The sequence below is a fragment of the Rhincodon typus genome, chromosome 3 (assembly GCF_021869965.1).
Source record: "Rhincodon typus isolate 14 chromosome 3, sRhiTyp1.1, whole genome shotgun sequence".
Taxonomy (NCBI): Eukaryota; Metazoa; Chordata; class Chondrichthyes; order Orectolobiformes; family Rhincodontidae; genus Rhincodon; species Rhincodon typus.
In genome coordinates, this window is record NC_063334.1 from 36862756 (window position 1) to 36881953 (window position 19198).

At 40.0% G+C, this 19198-nt stretch overlaps 1 protein-coding gene across 1 annotated transcript in view; it reads right to left on the reverse strand.

Moving 5' to 3' along the window:
* Nucleotides 1–19198, reverse strand: part of dnah6 (dynein, axonemal, heavy chain 6) — a 199709-nt gene that overhangs the window by 46490 nt on the left and 134021 nt on the right. The window contains exons 51-56 of the mRNA XM_048620328.1: nt 15468–15647; nt 13158–13391; nt 9269–9404; nt 8517–8695; nt 5861–6051; nt 4174–4334 (exon numbers count right to left, since the gene is read on the reverse strand). Coding sequence (XP_048476285.1) covers nt 4174–4334; nt 5861–6051; nt 8517–8695; nt 9269–9404; nt 13158–13391; nt 15468–15647 — 1081 coding nt within the window. The remainder of the gene's footprint in view (nt 1–4173; nt 4335–5860; nt 6052–8516; nt 8696–9268; nt 9405–13157; nt 13392–15467; nt 15648–19198) is intronic.

A 19198-nucleotide genomic window follows, 5' to 3' on the forward strand; every position in this document is an offset into this window, starting at 1 on the left:
TCAAAAATTGCCTCACTGCCAAGCTCATGCAATTTTCCAAGCTTTGTCATCAAAGCCACATCATTCTGTGCCTTGGAGAGTTCCACACACAGTTCTTAAAAGTAATTACGTGAAGAAAGCAGGAAATGTTGCAAGGATTTAGACAATTTCAAGATTGAAGATGGTTTGCCATGCAACTCTGAGAACTGAAAAGTCAAAAGGCTAAAGTCCATGGTCGTACTCATGTTGTTTGCCAAAACTCAGATGAAGTTGTGAAAGCAAATCAAGTTTTTAAGACAGATAAGAGAGTGTTTTATGGCTTTAGCCGCTAGACAACCTTGGTTTCCAAGAAATGGAGCCTACGTTGTGAAGCAACATGCTTCTGGAGTCAGTTCCTGTCTTTCCAGTAACACTTGGATCCGTCCATGGAAAAAGAGACCTCTGAAAGTTTGCAGTAGAAAGCTAAACATTTCTCCTGAAAAGAAGAACAACCTCAAAGTTGAAAAGATTTCTCTCAGCTGAAATATGATGGCAGCCTAATTGTATCAAATATCAGGATTTCAGTTTGGGTTCTGCCAGGACCACTCAGCTCTCTACCTCATTATGGACTTGGTCCAGACATGGACAAAAGAGCTGAACTCCAGAGGTGAGGTCAGAGTGACTGCCCTTGAAATCAAGGCTGCATTTGTCACGATACAATATGAATAACCTCTAGCAAAATTGAATTCAATGGGAATAGGGGAGAAAACTCTCCACTGGTTAGAGTCATACCTAACACAGAGGAAGATGGTTGTGGTTGTTGGAATTTAATCATCTCAGCTCCAGGACATTTCTGCTGGAGTTCAAGTGAGTGTCTTAGACTCAACTATCTTCAGCTGCTTCATCAATGACCTTCCCTCCATCATGGAGGTCAAAAGTTGGTATACATTTGCTGAAGATTGTGCAATGTTCAACACCATTTGTGATTGTTCAGATACTAAAGCAGTTTATGCCCATATGCAGCAAGCAAATTCTGAGTGAACAATATCCAAACTTGGGTTAATAAGGAGAATGTTACATTCATACCTCGTTCCAGGCAATGACCATTTCCAACAAGATAGAATTAAACTATTGCACCTTGTCATTCTTTTTCATTAGCATCACTGCATCTCCCTCTACAAAAATCCTAGGAAAGTCAATATTAACCAGAAACTGAACTGGACAAGTCATAAAAATACTATGACTACACCAGTAGGTCAGAGACTAAGAGTTTTGTGGTGAGCAACTCAGTTCATGCCTGCAGTTCCTGTTTTTGTTCCTGTCCACCATCTATAAAGGCACAGCTTAGGAGTCTGATGGAATACTCTATTTGCCTGGATGGGTTCAGCTTTAACAACACTCAAGAAGCTCAACACCATCCAGCACAAAGCAGCCCATTTGAATGGCACACCACCCTCCACCCTCAATATTCACTCCATTCACCACCAGTACACAGTAGCAGCCACGTATACCATCTACAATATGGACTGCAGTAACTCACAATGAGTCATTTAACAGCACCTTCCAGGCCTTTGAATTCTACAACCTAGAAAGACAGATGCATGGAAAGATCATAACCTTGAAGTTACCCTTCAAGCCATACATCATCCTCACTTTGAACCACATCGCAAGGTCTGAATCCCAGAACTCCCTTCCTAACAAAGCTGTGGATGACTCTGTACACCAGCGACAACAGTGGTTCAGCAGGGCAAATCATCATCATCTTCTACTAGGCAATTATGGATAGGCAATAAACGTTGGCTGATCCAGTAGCACACATATTCCCCGCGCAAATAAAAAAAGCAGACTTGATACTTAAAAACACTCATTCAAAACTTTTAATTTTCAAATCATTAAGCTCATAGCAAACCTCTATTTAGATACACTATTAAAAGGCAGCTATCTACTTAAGATCATTTTTAGTTAGTCAATCTGAGCCTCTAGATAAGATAATTACACTTCTTGAAACTCAGCCAAACATTCACAATGAAATAATAAAAGCCCTTGGGGAATTGTCAACAAACAAGTCTACTGCAATTGCCCCACTTGATCCTACAGTCTCATTCAAACCTGGCCTGTCAATGCAACAGAGATTTTTTTAAACTCTTAATTAAGCAGCAGTTTTCTCTAAGTTTAAAAATTGAGGCATTTTTAAAAAAAATCAGATCATGACAGTGACACAGATTGTATTTATCCTTCTGTTGTGATAATATCTACATCATCAACTCCTAAGTCTTTTACTGTTAGTGTTAAGACCCTCAGACTAGTCAAAATGGGATTCATTTGAATTCAACATTCAGTTCAAATGGTTCTGCTAAGATTGGCTTTCCCACCTGAATGAAACACACCTGGTCCCCTTTCTTTTACTGTCCAAAAATGATTCTGTCTTCATGAAAAACTGACCCTAAGCAACTTTCAATGAATATTACTTTTTAATTAATGGTTGCTATAATCATAAAACGTGGCTCAGTTGTCTGGATGACTGAGTTGCAATGCAAACTAATGTTAACAGCGTGGGTTTAATTCTTGCACTGGCTGAGGTTACCATGGAGAATGCTCCCTTTCCCCTCACCTGAGGCAAGGTGACCCTCACCAGTCATCTCTCGCTCTCCAGAGCGACTCTATGATTCTACGGGACTATGATGACTTTACTATAAATATAACATGCTACTCATGCACTTCATACACTTATTTTGAAATGTCTTTTGTTCAAAAATAAAAATGCTGTGAAACTTTTACTTTAGAAAGAATTCAAAGACCTCCACCTTAATAGTTTAACCAGCATTTGAGCAACATATAAAAACAGCTGCTACTTCCAGGTAATTGGATTTGGGCACTGTGAATCAAATGGATGTCCTAGAATATCATCCTCTTTGCATATTTTCAGACATTGGCACTTTGAGAATTACAGTCACTATTTTACAAACAAAACTTCCTTTTCAGTTATTTTGTATTAAATTCTCATATCATATGAGTGCAAATATTCAGAATAGCACAAAACACAGCCAACTCTTACCAATTTTTATGGGTGCACCATAGAAAGCATCCTATCCAGATGCATCACAACTGCTCTGCCCAAGACTGCAAGAAATTAGAGTTGTCATAGTGGCCCAGCCCATCAAGAGAACAAGCCTTCCTTCCATTGACTCCACCCCTACTTCCCACTGCCTCGGGAATGCAGCCAACATAATCTCTTCCATTCTCTTCCGTCAGGCAGAAGATATAAAAGGAGTTATAAAAGTACCCTCCCACCCCAGTTAAACTCTCTTCCATCGGGCAGAAGATATAAAAGTTTGAATACACATATGAGTAGATTCAAGAACATCTTCATCCCCGCTGTTAGACTTTTGAACAGATGTCTCAAATGTTAATTCTGATCTCTCTCTCTCCACCTTCTCTGCAGCTGTAACATATATTCTGGACTCTGTTCTGCAATCCTAATGGACTTTGTATGATACAATCTGCCTGTATAGCATGCAAAACAGCACTTTTCACTGTGTCTTGGTACATGTGACAACAATCAATCTATCAATTCTGCTGTCTGACAGCTTGGAAGCATGAATAAGAAGGCCAGAGCACACACCTGGCAAATTCAAATAGCTACTTGTTCCAAATGACTTCCACGGTGGACAAAGGGTTACAACATCTCAAAGTATGATCCATGGCAATCTGCCCATGTACCTCTCCTACACAGACATTGACAACCAGCATCTATAACACTATATTCTGCATTCAGTTGTATTACCCTGGTTTACCTATGTAAAGTATGATTTGTCTAGATAGCGTGCAAAACTACGCTTTTCACTGTTTCTTAGTACATGCGCAAATAATAAATCAAATCATTTCCATGGAATATTTTCTCCAATACTTCATTACATTTTACTACTCTTATTATATCTTTTTTTCTTAAAGATTTAATAACACCAAGGAATGTCAAGAATTTCAAATAATTGTGATGCTAGGTTACATCCTTGAGCACATAAATAAATGATCTGCAGTTACAGTTAATCACATGACCTTATTTTTAACACCAATGACAATGCAACTGTTCGTTATCGACATATAAAGAAAATAGATAAACATTCTGAGACAAAACCATTTAGCTTGGACATTTAACCCATATAACCTAGTCCATCGATGGATTTCACGCATGGAGATAATTTTACCTTTACTTACTTGGCTCTGTGAATGACTTTACTAACTCCTCCATTGTTAACATCCAGGAAACTGCAAGATGACAATTTTGAAGAAATATCCAGTTTCCTGTCTTTATAGCTTCTTTAATCAGTTTTTCAGCAATAGGCCCTTGTCCTTGTCCCAGAGAAATAGACTCTACCCTACAGTATCAAAGCAAGTAAAAAAAGTGAATACAAATTAGTCAGAAGAGATATGTTGGAAAGACATTTACATTTGTGGACTTTGTGAAAAACTGAAAGATACTGAATTCTCTGTTCACTTTCTGGGTTAAAAAAGTTATTTTTAAAACCATGAATTTGGAGCAAATCTATGGGGTTTCTTTGAAATTAAATCAACCGTTTAATATTGGGTCTTTGATCTACCTACTGAATACAGAAAGTCACCTGACTTTCGGAAAATAGCCAAGCTAGCTTTTAAGGTGGTAAGTGATAGGATTATGGCCCCTAATTGCTGGAAAACCCAGATTTGGAACAACCTATGGAGGGGTGCCCTTTGTTTATGCAGCCCATTGGCCTTTTGTGGGCTTTATGTCTGTTTCACAAACATAGGTGGTCATAGCAAAAAAGCCTCCAAAGCTGCTGTAAGACTTTAAGACTCTCTGTTCCTCTCTTGTGAGCAATTAAAACTGCGTCAGAGTCCAAATAATGCCTGAAAGTACCATTACAACGGTAGCCAGTGAGTTTGAGCACAATTGGAGGCATTTGACCACCATCTGGCCATCTAGTTGCCCCTTCCTATTATGCTGGCAAGGTTAAAATCAATCTTTACATATGTCCACTTTTCTTATAAAACGTACTTGTCTTTTTCTAATTGTAAGAAATAGCCTACAATTTGTCACTCATTTGCTCCCCCAGGAAAGCCACAATTTTCAGTGTCCAAAGCTAACGCAATTACATAGGTGCATTCCGTAGCCGTTACATTGACAAACTCAGAAATCACTGTTTTATGGGCCCAACATGAATTGAAACCCAAAGGCATGATATGGCCTGTGACAGGAGATCTGTGCTAGATTTTTTGCTTCACTACCACAGAAAGCTATACTTTGTTCATCTGGTGCGACCTCATACTAGAACAGTATTAACGACATTGCCTTTCAGAGACCACTAAATATTCCTGGCAAGAACATTAATGTTGCTATCCAGGCAGGTCTGAAGTAATATTATATTAATGGGGTTGAAAATCACTTCGGCTGAATCTGCAATTTGAAGCCCCTGAAGACAAGGACATGCAGTTGCATTGTCATTAGTGTTAAAATAGGGTCATGTGATTAACTGTAACTGCAGATCATTTATTTATGTGCTCAAAGATGTTACCTAGCATCACAATTATTTTTTGTATAAAACCCATCTACACAGGGACTAAAAGAGATGACTGAGGTTTTAGGTGACAAGAACCTGGGCAATGCCAGGCAGATGAAGGTATTTTTTGTTGCAACAGCAGATGATTGCCAGAATACCCTTCTAGTGGTATTCTGAGTGCTCAGTTGCCTCGTGCAAAGCTCTGTTTTGACTAATCCTTTGAACTCTAACACTGATGCCATTGTAGGCTGGTGTAAGCACCATCATCAAGGTCATCAATGTTTCCAGACCATTCCCTTCACCAACAAGCACTGACTATTTGTAGAAAAGGGAAACTTATATTTTGGCCAACGAAACATGGAACTCACCTGTCAGAGTAGTCCCTTTCTTTTGCAAATCTCAGAAAGGCTCCCATCGGATCTGAACCAGTACTTAATATGAAAACGAGGGGAACGTTATTTGACATGTCCTGATAAAGTGTAGCTAAATCCACAGGAGGGTTCTCCACAAACTCCTGTCCAAGAGTTTCTATGACAAAATCTGTGATTGCAAATACTACCTAGAAAAAGTGCAAGAAACAATCCAATTATTAACATGCCTTAAACTATTTTCTACCTGCAGGAGATTTTCTTCCAACTTCCCTGGGTTTTGAGACAGTGAGGTAGAAATGCTTTGAGCATGTTTTGTATGGGAATGCAGGGAGACTTCCAAGTAAGTTGCTGATACCAGTTTGAAGATTATGGCAATGCCAGACATATCACTCTTGCCTACCACGATTCACCCCCTCCCCACCCCAGGACAATGCAGAAAGAAATCTCATGACTCCACAAAGATAGTTAGGTTAAGTTTCCTCACATTTATCCCGTCTATAGTTAACCTTGTGTCAACAGTTGTCCCAGCATCATGTTGAAATGGCGATTTACAAAATCAGATTGGGTGATTACTTTGTTGTACAGCTCTGTTCAGTTTTCAATTGTAACCCAAAGCCTCCAGTTAAATACCACCTCAATTCTCTATCTGACTCCTGTTGTGACTTCTCCAGCCTTAGCATCAATCCAATTCCAATGATGTTTCAGCAACACCATCTCATTGTTCCACAAGGCACTTTGCAGACTTCCAGCCACAACAAATTTAACCACTTTAAGACTTTAATTACGGCTCCTATTCTGTCTTATTTCCACCTCCACTGAGCTCAATTAATTGTTCCAGGTTTGTCTCATTTGTACCTCCCCTTGTTTGCTACCATGGTGTCTTTTGTCATTTAACCACATCTGGCATTTGCACTATTACATACTTTTTTTTTTCCCCTCAACTACCTCCCATCCCTTTTCAAATCTCCACATTTGTTTAACTTGTGTTTATCAGTGTAAATCACGAGCTACAATTTTTCTGGCATGCCTTGGATCACATAGTGAGGACCAAATATGGATCGCGAGTCTGCTCGGACAAGCAGCAGAACTATGGCCTGTATCGGAGGTTGTCAAATGAGATGCTGTTGCTAGGATTACTGCCCAATTAAGGAAAGCAGCCTCCCTCTTTGTGCTGATAGCCCAGAGTGAAAATCCCGGCATCATGGTAAAATGGCCTTCAAAAGGTCAAATAATTGGATTAATTGGCCGTCTGCCTCCTGTTGGCAAAGAACTGAGGTGCTATTGATCCTACCTTTAGAAATATACTAAGGATTTGGGAAGATCTTAGCCAGTGTTTTCTTCTCTGAAGCTAAGTGTCCTGGGGAGCCTGAAAAGCAGGAGTGACATTCACTCAGCAGCAGGTTTTCTTGCACAATTGTATTCTTCTCAGCTCTTTCTAAAATGGGAAGAGGCCCTTAGGTGGTCATGAACTTGCCACTTAATTGGGACCAGGGCCTCCCCACAGAACTGAGGTCAGGCTAGGAGACGTGTAGGAATGCCCCCTAAAGAATTCTACAGGCTCCTGTCTGCCAAACCACTAGCAGGAGTCCCATTAAAATCTGCCCATGGACTTGTGGAAAAGTATTACGAAACTGCCACACATGGTTGAATTTTACTCTCGGTTTTGGGACTCTGAAATCAGACTGAAGAGCAGATTCCCACTTCCGCACTTGTAGGCAGCAGGAACAGCTGGGTGGTTTTATTGCCTCCTAGTTGCCAGCTTGTGGGCTCAATGTGCTGCTGCTGCCAGGCCCTTTTTGGAAGGCTGCAGTCCTCCCAAAGCCTCACAGCACCAATGGAAGAGATGGAAGCTACTGAAGCAGGTAAGCGAAGGAGTGAGTTTTGCACAAACACACCTCAGCATGCACAGGGAGTGAGCAAACTCTGAACATGGGCTACTCAGACAGGCAAGAACAAGGAATAGGATGACTCTGACTAAATATAGATTATTGTATCAATCATATTGTACAAATTTGTGTGTAACATCTTGTGCAATTGGTGGTTGATGCAAGGATTGTAGCCTTTTGTATCTTGACACAATAACATGTGCTGTAACTGTTGCTCTGGGGGGTCAGAGAAGAGACATTTCTCTGTCCTTCAGCTCCCCTGCACATGCTTGAATAAAGGAGATCAGTAAAACATAGGTCAAGTGTCCGGACTCAGCTATTCCTCCCTCTGCTCAATACAAGAAATTTCAGGGGTATCTCAAGGTGGATACGCCCACGACAGTTGTGTAATAATGAAAACACATTAGGAGCTAACGGCAGTAGACCCCTTGGGGAAGATGGAGAAACCTTTCAGTGTGAACAGGACTTTGGGGCAACTTCCATTCGGATGAGCCCTGGCTTACAGCAAATTGGCATCTGCCTTGAAGTTGTGGCATCCCTGAACAGTGGGAGTAGTTCACAACCATAAAAATGGCCCAGGTAAATGGTCTGTAATTTAATCAAATTGGCTGCTTGTCTCCATGTAGCAGGTAGCCAGCCCATCTCGCAGCACGTTACTGAGAATCAGCCTTCACCTGGGGTCTGGTAAAATCCAGCTTATTGTTTTTATTAAGAATTAAGTCCATCAAAAGTAAAGGTGAAGTAGCCATATCAATTTAATAATATACCTTTTCTTCCCAAAATGATTTAATTAAAATGAGTTTCTGAAATAACGTCAGTCTTTCATTCCAGTGCCCAGTGACAACATATTCTTGGTCTTCAGCCTCAGCTGGTTTTGGTGAATATAGAGGTAACTCTGTTATGTATCCATCCCAAGTTGGTGGGTTGATACCAACGTCAAGACGTCCTGTAAAAGTGGTTGCAAAATGTTATCAAATTTTCTGCCCTCGCGTCTCGAGTACAAACACTGACTATTTGTCTTCAGCCGCTGACAAAACTACCAAGCACCTTGTGCTGTAAGCTGCAGGATGTTTCTCAATCTCTCATGTCAGAGCTGGGAGTTGTGATGAATAAAGGATTCAAAATTCAAATATTTTTTAAATAATATGCTAAGTATAGAGTTACTAAATACTTAACTGTGTCAAGTGCTAAGAACTCAATATCACAATGAAAGCACATCTAGTTACTAATCATCCTGAGTTCCAGTCAGTGTAAAACAAACGTGGCGACCTCCTGAGGGTGATGTAATCCTTGAGTGAGTAAACAGCATTCATAGACTGTAAGCAGTGATGTAACTGCACTACACAGAAGCAGTGAAAGAACAAAAGACTGTCAGAAGCACAGAACAAGGGTTTAAGTTCCTGCCTTAGAGCTAAGGTTGGCCAGCGGCTGCCTAATGATTAATAAGTGATGTTAGCAGCAACCGTATGTAGACCTGTACCATCTTTATGGAAACTAGAATAATTGCTTTGATATTTACCTAATTTGACCTGTACGTGAGTCGCAATAACTTCCTCGGTGATGCCCCTGAAGCATGGTAAATTGTCTTCAAGGTCACAGCATGTATGCCACACTGCAGTTCTCAACCAAGGAGCCATTGGTTTTGGAGGCCGCTCCTAGAAATCAAGGAAAAGTGAGATTCAGCATTGTTATTGTAATTCCAATTAAATAATCCTTTGTTGAGAATTAATTTGGTGCAATGGCATGTCAGCCTTGAAGAAAATTGAAAATAATCAGACTGCTGTACTCATCATTCTGCTGGGGTAAAAACCTTGCATAATTCAGCAATTTATCTGGATGTTCTGAGTTGGAACATTGCACGGTATTTAATGTCAGTGGAAATATCATGAGCTACAACTAGGGTTTGTAAAAAAGACCGCTCCCTCTGATGGCCTCTCACTACTTTTCTTAAGGAAAACTTAGTCTCTTATGACCAGAAACTTTGCTTTTTAAATTAGGCACTTGAGAAAGTGAGGATGTACAGTTTAACAATGACTATGCTAAACTTGCAAAACTCCTTCAAAATATTGGATATAACCACACCTCTTCAATTTGTCTGAAAAATGATTATCTAAAGCTCTTCAATTCAATGCATAATATACCTGGCACAGCAAATACATACATATTTCTAAACTGTAATATTAAATATCAGTACATGAATGGAATGCAATTGCAGGCTTATCCTAAGCCTGAAGCAAATAGAAATTACGCTCAGACAACCCCAACAAATCAACATCACCATAAGTTGAATGAAAAATACAGGTCACCCTTGACTGTGAGCTCAGCATCAAACATGAGGAACATGAGGAACATACGACCCATCCAGTTGATCCTTCAAATTAGCATTCATCAACATCTGGAGACTCCTGACAAAATTGAGGGAGCTGACCCACCAACTAGTCAAGCAACATTCTAATACAATCATAATCACAGAATCATACCCTTTAGCCAATAGCCAAGATCCCTCTAGCACCATTCTTGGGACATTTCACATTTTCGGAAGGTCAGACTCAACAAAGGTCAAGATAGAGTGGTACACAGCTCGGTGGAAGGGATTCCAGGGAGTCTTCAACACATTTTTGGCTCCCCCTTGCCCGCCCCATCACCATGAAATCACAAGCAAGGAAACCTTCTTCTCATTACCAATAATCCTCGCTCAGCAACTGATGAATCAATGCTCTTCCTCGTGGAGGGAGCAGAAGAGTAACTTGAACACAGTATTGACTCTTGAACAGGGTCTTCATCACTAAATGTGAAACTTCCATGATACTACTATTGACTCAACATGCTGAATCCTAAATCCTGATTGAAATAGCAGCCTTAAAATGCAATTCATTGGATAATGATGCAGTCCATACTGGTTCCTTGCTTGAGCTACTCAGTGGCAAAAAAATTCACACCTCAAAAGTAATAAGCTATTACCATAGCCTAAGTGCTACCACTCAACAATTAACTGAACTGCCATTGTTGAGATTCAACCTGCCATTACAGCAGCTTGGAGTCATCACTGATTGGAAATGCATATCAACTAATCACAAAAATACTGTGCTTACTGGAGCAGAAAGAAACTGGGAATTCTGTAGCATATTACTTCATAGACTCTTAAAAGCCTCTCATTTCCTACAAGGTACAAACTGGGAGTGTGATGGCATACTCTCCACTTTTCTGAACAGGTATTAATGCAACAACAATTTAGGAACTCAACACCATTCCAGTTTGCTAAATCACCACTTCATCCAACAATTTAGTTGTTTATCTCCTCCTTCATTGGCAAATCATAGCTGCAGTGTAAACATGAGAACATATCAAAGAGATACAAAAGTAAACCATATGGCCTATCAAACCTTCTCTACCTTTCATACAAACATGGCTGATTTTGGGGTTCATCTACACTTTCTTGCTGGTTCCCTACATCCTGTGATTCCAACAGCCTTAAATATATTTAATGATGGCACATCCAGAAACCTCGGACACAGAATCACAAAAAATTCACGTTGATTTGAATGAATCAGTCCTGAATGATCAGCCTTTTATCTCATGTCCCCTTATGCTGGATTCGCCAGCGAGGCAAATCAACATCTGTGAAGCTTGTTCATAATCGTGAACATTCTAGTAACACATCATCCCATTCTTCTGAACTTTAAAGAACATGGGGAGATGATGGAGCAGTGGTACAGTCAATGGACTAGTAACATAGAAGCACAGGCTAGTTTTCCAGCCCATGGGCTCAAATTCCGCCACTGCAGTTGTATCAGCAAGCAACTTCAATCATTCCCAATCTGTGATTGGGCAGAAAGCTGCTACCATTGATTGCTATGTCTGGGTCTAGTGGGCCTATTAGATGTCTAGTGGTAGAGGAGAACCACATATGCATGAGAAGATGCACTTGTCTTAAACAAAATTTTACTTTTTGCATGGTAGTAATCAGGTACGAGATGTATTAGTAACATAGACATTGTTACAAAGATGATGAGAAGATCTAGATTATATGGGTCTGTCTCCTTTGAGATCCAGAGCTGCTCTGCTTTTCCCCACCTGTCGTCATGAGATCATCTGTTTGAGTGGAGTTTAATGCAGTTTTTAACAATAACCCTTTCAGAACCATTGTCTTACACAAGGGAATTTGAAATTCAATTCATAAATCTGGAACATAACGCTATTCTCTGTAATGGTGACAAATCATCAAATGCTGTTAAAAGAAAATAACTGGCCACCTTATCCTATTTTCTTTCTTTTTACTGAAATCTCCAGCTCACACGTTATGTGATGAATTGGTCCTGCTCTGAGTTGCCACTCATCTGTCTCTGCTATGACTTTTCATTAACAAATACTTCTTGTCGCATCTCCCCTATCCAGCTCCAACAGAAGTCTTAGGTCCATGTGGAGTAGGGCATGGGGAGAACAGCCTTACAGAGAATGCACCATCACACAATTTGATGTTTGCAGCCATCAGCTAATATCCACACTATTCCTGTACGGTTCAGAGGATTACTTAAAGGAATAAAAGAGCTTTAATTGCTGATATTGTTGAACATTTTGAGGAGCACCTCACTAAAGCAGTGCACAGAAAGCATCTGACTCAGCATATCTATCTCAACAGTGTCAAATTGGAGATCAATGGCATTGATGGTGCACTGTAGTTCTTCATAGAACAGGTGGCACTTTTATAGTCAAGGACCCCTTATCAAGACCGAGGTCATTTTTGATTTTGGTGTAGGTGAAATATTGATGGTTGCACATAAGCGTCAACTGCCAAATTTTCATCCATCCATAAACAGAAGGCAACCCAGTTAACACTTGCCATGCATTGGGTCTTTGCCATACTTAAAGATCTGACTGCTGCAGTAGAATATAGGGTAGTTTCCACCACTCCCATAGCCATACTACATGATGCAACGATTAAAGTATTTTCAGTCTTTTAAGAGTGCTTTAGTGATGCATCAAAATGTTGGCCACCATTGAATTCACCAACAGCAGTTGCCATTTCTGCCCGTATAAAAGATTAATGATCACACTTCAGCAAGGCACGAATCAGATATTTTTAAGTTCCCAGTGAAGTTTCTTAATTCATTTGTGCAGGGTTTGGAAGATGGACAAAAAGCTTGCTATACATTTTTTAAATAACATTTCATTGCTCATATCTAATATAATGCTAAAGCTAGTGAAAAGAACAAATATAAATTAAGAAATTATTCTCAGCATTAAATAGAAAAACTTTTAGATACACATACAAACATTCACACTGTAATAATTGATCATATGTCAAAGGCTCAAGCTTTGAGCAAAATGTAGTTGACTCAGCATTTCATTGGGGATTCCCATTGCTGACTTTGTATATGGCTTCATAAAGCTGAGTTTATAAAGCATACCTTATCCAAGCTTACAGACCCTCTAAGGAAGAAGTTCCATTCAGCATCTGAGATTTCTTCATTTTGGCGCAGAATATCAGTACACAGCAAAAAACTGTATATAAGTTTGTGTTTTTCAAAGAGACCTCTGGAAACATTGGTGTAAACAGTGAAAAGTGTTGCATCTAACAAAATCTTCAGACGTTTCTGCAGGTTATAGGTCTTGTCAGATGTCTCGATGGTTTGATTAAAGAGCTACCAAAAGAAAAATCACACAGTAAATAACAATTCCTCACCAATGCAGTCTATTGGAATATTTGATACTTGTTTTAAAGCAGCAACCACAAACTGGAACTTCATGTCCCAGCATATACCTCACTCTACTGTTATCATCAAGCCAATGGACTAACTCTGGTTTAAAGAAGAGTACAGAAGGGCATTCCAGCACCAGCACAAGGCATACCTAAAAAATACCTCAGTCATCAACCTAGTGAAACTACAACAAGGGACTATTTGAATGCCAGACAGTAGGAGCAATATGCAACTGACAGAGCTAAGCAATGGTTGTAATTTAAACTCTGCAGATCTGCCTTATCTAGTCAAGAACGGTTCCAGTCAACTAAGCAACTGACAGAGGAAGAGGTTGCACCAGTATCCCTATATTCAATAATGGAGATATTCAGTACATCAGTGCAAAAGACAAGGCTGAAACAATGGCAACCATCTTCAGCCCAGATGTGTTGAGTGGAAGAATCATCTTGGTCACCTCCTGAGACCCTCAGTATCAGATGCCAGCTACCTAAGCAGCAGTCCTCATCCAGTAGGCCGTATTGGACAATCATAGTACATGGCAGTCCTCACCAGGGAGGTGTCTTCTTCAGATGGACAATGAACCAGAAGAGATTGAGCAAATACACAAGGAAGAATTCCCTGTCACTTTAGCTAGACAGCAGAAAGTTGCCTTCATGACTTGAGTGAGGTTGACACATTCCATGTCAATGGCTTATTTTACCTCTGCTATCAGGAAACCATATTCAATCGTAATGGATTGTATTTTTTTTTGATTAATTAACTAGTGCAGCATATCCAAATGACAAATTTAACAAATCAGCTGAAAATTCCTCAAGAATGGTACTTTGCCTACATTAGGTAACTGTGGTCACAAACACTAAATATCTAATACTGTCCACATCTACAAGGCACAAGTCACAGGTACCTTCAGTTGCCTCATTGAATTCAGCTCCAACAACTCAAGAATTCAAGAAACCCAACTCTATCTAAGACCAAGCAGTCCCTCTGTTTGGCATCATATCCATCAATTTTGACATTTACTCCCTGCATGCAGACACACTATGGCAGCACTTTGTACCATCCACAACATGCTTTGCAGCATCTCACCAAGGCTCCTTCAACAGTATCTTCAAAGCTTGTGAACTCTACTACATAGAAGCACAACAGCAACAGACACAGGGAACCACTACCGCTTGTAGATTCCTGTTCAAGCCACACACCATCCTGAATTGGAACAATATTGATGCCCCTTTACTGTCAACTGGGTCACAATCCTAGAATTCCCTTCTTAACAGCACTGTGCTAACCACACCGCATGCCACATGCACTGTAGCAATTCAAGAAGCAGCTCACTACCACCCTCTCAAGGACAAATAGGGATGGAAGCAGGCCATTCAGCCCATTCAGTCCACACTGACCCTCTGAAGAGCATCCCAACCATACTGACGCACCAACCCTATCCCTGTAATCCTGCATTTCCCATGGCTAAATCACCTAGCTTGCACATCCCTGGACACTATGGGCAATTTAACATGGCCAATCCACCTAACCTGCACATATTTGGACTGAGAGGGGAAACTGGAGCACCACCCTGGGGAAATCCATTCAGACACTGGGAGAATGTGCAAACTTCACATGGATAGTTACCCGAGGGTGTAATTGAACCTGGGTCCCCAGCGTTGTGAGGCAACAGTGCTAACCTCTCCAGAGTGGAATGCTTGGAACTCAGCCTTTTATAGATTTTGAATTTTTGAGATTAGACAATGGTAATGAGATATTAACCCAGGTGTTTGAAGTAGAAAACATGGCAGATATAAGTATTTACCTGAAGCATAAAACAGTGATAAAACATTATTAAGGACTAATAAAATATATGTTTTGGATCTAAATACTAAATACTTCCATGTTTCCAGTTCATAAATCACCAATGACAAGAGTGGTATTGCATTGTTGAAAATAAAGGATGAACAACAGATGTTTCAATAGATTTCCAGAGGTTGTGATGTACTTCGTTAGTATTAAGTAATGAAAATGTCAAACCTGCTTGAAGTATTTTAAAGAAAATTGGTACATTGGGTCTATTTCAGACAAGCTAGCAACAACAAAATACATGACGGATCCACGAGTAGCCACAGGGCGATATTTCTCACGAGCAGAATTAATTTTCTGTTCTGTGGCTTCAGCCTCCTCCAACCGAACTTTTATAGCAGCTGAGGTAACCTGTATAAAAGCAAAATAAATTTAATTTCCTGGAAGAGTAATACATAACATTTTCAATTATTACATTCATATTTCTTCTATGATGTTACCTCAGTTCCAGAATTTCTAGCTTCCTGGTCCCAGTTGCCTTCCTTCACCTGAATGTGCAATCCCTCTACACATTCATCCTCCTTCAGGATGGCATGAAAGATTTTCTGCGTCTTGCCACACTTGTCCATCTGACTGAGCTTGTTCTCATGTTGAACAATTTCTCACTGAACTCATTTTACTTTCTCCAAGTAAAAAAAGTGTGACTATGAGTATCTATTTGGGCCCCAGTTATGCCAGTCACTTTGTGGGGTATGTGGAACTGGATGCCCATCCACAGCTCTTTCTCTGATACACAGATGATGTCTTTCTGCTCTCGTTCAGAATTAGAAAAATTCAGCAGTTTTGTCCTTCACTAGTCTATCTCTGACTCTTGACATCCCTGATCCATTTCTGAGGATTCTATCCATTAATATTCATTACAAATCCTTCAATTCCCACAGCTACCTTGATTACACTTCTTCACATGCTGCTTCCATTAAGGACTCCATTTCTTTCTCCCAGTTTCCTCATTTTCTGTCACATCTGTCCTGGACATGCTATTTTCCACAATGGTACTTTCAACTTAGGATCTCATCAACTCAGGATTCCCACTCTGTTGATGACAAGGCCTTCAGCCATATCCAACCCATTTCCCACAGTTCTTCCTTCAATCTTCCCCTCCCTCCCACAACAATAATGGGGTTCTCCTAGTCCTCATTTTCTGCACTAGTAACCTTTGCAATCAAATGATCATCCTTGGTCATCTCCAGTAGGATGCTACAACCAAACTCTTTCTCTCGCCACCTGTGTCAACATTCTGCATGGACTATTCCCTCCCTGAAACCTCGATCCACTCCGCCGTCACTCCCAAAACCTCTTCATATTTGCCCCTCAAACTGCTTCTTCCTCACCGTGGAAGGTTCAAACACACCTTGTATGTGAAACAGTGATTACTGTGCTTTTTTTCATTGAAGTGTGCTGGATTTGCTGCTAACAACATGGTCCTCTCCACACTGATGACAATAAATGCAAACTGTGTGACCTTCTTGCAGAAAACCTCCCCTCTGCCAAAAGAATGTCTCCAACCTTATGGTTGTTTGCCATTTCAATATACCACCCAGCTCTCTTGCTAACATTTCTGTCCTTAGCCTCCTGTAATGCTCCAGTGAAGTTCAATGCACAATGGAGGATCACCACTTGGCACTTTTCAGCATTCAAATCTGAGTTCAACAATTTCAAACCATGATTTCTGTCCTCCTTTTTTGTTCCACCCCCGCCTCATGTCTTGCCTACATGGGTTGCTATCTGCAGAGCTGACCATTTTTTCTTCTTTTTAATTCCTTTTACAGAGGCCAGTATCCCATCACCAAGTCTCCCTTTATTTACACATGCACAGTAGTGTATTCTGACCAGCTAGCTCGTAGCCAGTCCCCTGACCTACTTTCTTGAATTAACTCCTGCAGTTAACACCTACTATTCATCTATTTAATTTCTCTACTACCATTAGCAATCCCCTTGCCATCTATTCTAATAGCTCCTCCTCCCTTATTCCAACAGCATAATAGACATCACTCTTCCAGCCCTCTCCATTCTAAAGAAGAGTCATATTCAAGTCAAAGCATGTTCTCTGTTTCTATCTCTACAGATGCTATCAGACTTGCTGAATTTCACCAGCACTTTGTTTTCATTTCACATGTCAAGCATCATTTATATTAAATTATATCAGTGTTGCTTTTATTAGAGTCCCTGATGCTGCAAAACTAAGGGATAACTTTGACTACGTACAGCTACTGATCTAATTAATCATCATCCAACTTAATGACATAAAAGCATCAGGGGGCTAAATGGCCTACTTTTGTTCTTAGTGTTCTTGTATTCCTAGTGGGGAGTTTCACCTGCCAGCCACAAATATCGCAACGTTGGCTGACAATTTTCAGACTACTAAAATTAATGCTGTTAGCATTTTAACAATTTCTGATTCAAGCTTCTAGTGAGTATCATTCCCATTGGAAAGCCAGATTCATAAATAGTTTTCTAATTGCCACCTCATCATGTGAAATCATAGCTATTTTATGATTTCCTGTTTTCACTTCAAATTGACAGTATTTTACTTCAGTACTGATTTTTTTTTAAAAACACTACACTCACCCACTGCCTGAGCCTCTATAGGTCCAGTTCAAGTCCTTTAAAATGTTTTAGATTCAAGATCCTTCTAAGAGCTGGTCTGGATCTGGAATACATCATATTTTGCAAATAGCTTGGGACAAACAGTGGAGTGAGGTCTTCCTGGCCACTGCCAGTATGATCTAAATCCTTTTGTGTTTCATTGCATTCACTCTCTCCTTTGGAACGAGATCGTATTCAAACAAAGTCACGAAGGGATTAATCGCTTCCTTAAATAACTGATCAACTCTGTGACAGTCACAACTCTCATTATCTTTTCCATGGATCTTCAGTGGAAAACCACCATTTTCAGGAAGGGAATTTAGTGATGATTACTTAAGCTCACAGACACGTAGAAAATATGAAGAAAATATGAAGAAAACAGTGCAGAACACGCTGTGTGAGCAAAATAAGTTGATGGAAGAGATGACACAAAGATAAGCAGGAATTAAGTTGTGAAGAGGACATAAGAAGGCGACAAAGGAATATAAAAGTCCAAAAGAACAGCGGATGCTGTAAATCACAGACAAAAATAGAAATTGCTAAAAAAGCTCAGGAGGTGTGGCAGCATCTGAAAGAAATCAGAGTTAACGTTTCTCGTCGAGTCACCTTTCTTCAGAGGACGTTCTGAGGAAGGGTCACTCAACTCAAAACGTTAACTTTGATTTCTCTCCACAGATGCTGCCAGACCCACTGAGCTTTTCCAGCAATTTTTATTTTTGTCTACAATGGGATATAGAATGAGTGGGCAAAAAGTTGGCAAATAAAATAAAATGTAAAAAAAAAGTGTCATTGCCCATTTCGGCAGGAAGAATGAAAAAGAAGCATAGTATCTAAACGCTGAGAGATTGAGAGCTTTGAAATGCAAGGACAATCTGAGTGCCTTTGTGTATGAATCACAAAACGTTATACTGCAGATACAACAATAAGAAGGAAAACTAATAGAATGTTATCATTTAATGTGAGAAGAATTGAATACAAAAGTAGGGAATTATGCTTCAATTATACAGGGCACTGGTGAAACCACATTGGGAGTACTGTGCACAGTATTGGTCATCTTATTTAAGGAAGGGTATAAATACACTGGAAGCAGTTCAGAGAAGGTTTACCAAACAAACATCTGGAATGAGTAGGTTTGTCTTCTGAGCGAAGGGTGGAAAGGATAGGCATTTATGCAATGGAGTTCAGAGGAATTAGATGTGACCTAATCTAAACGTACAAGATCTTGAAAGGTTTAACAGGATAGATGTAGAGAGATAGTAGGAATGTAGAGAGGATGTTCTCTCTAATTGGAGAATTTAGAACTAGGTGTCACTAAT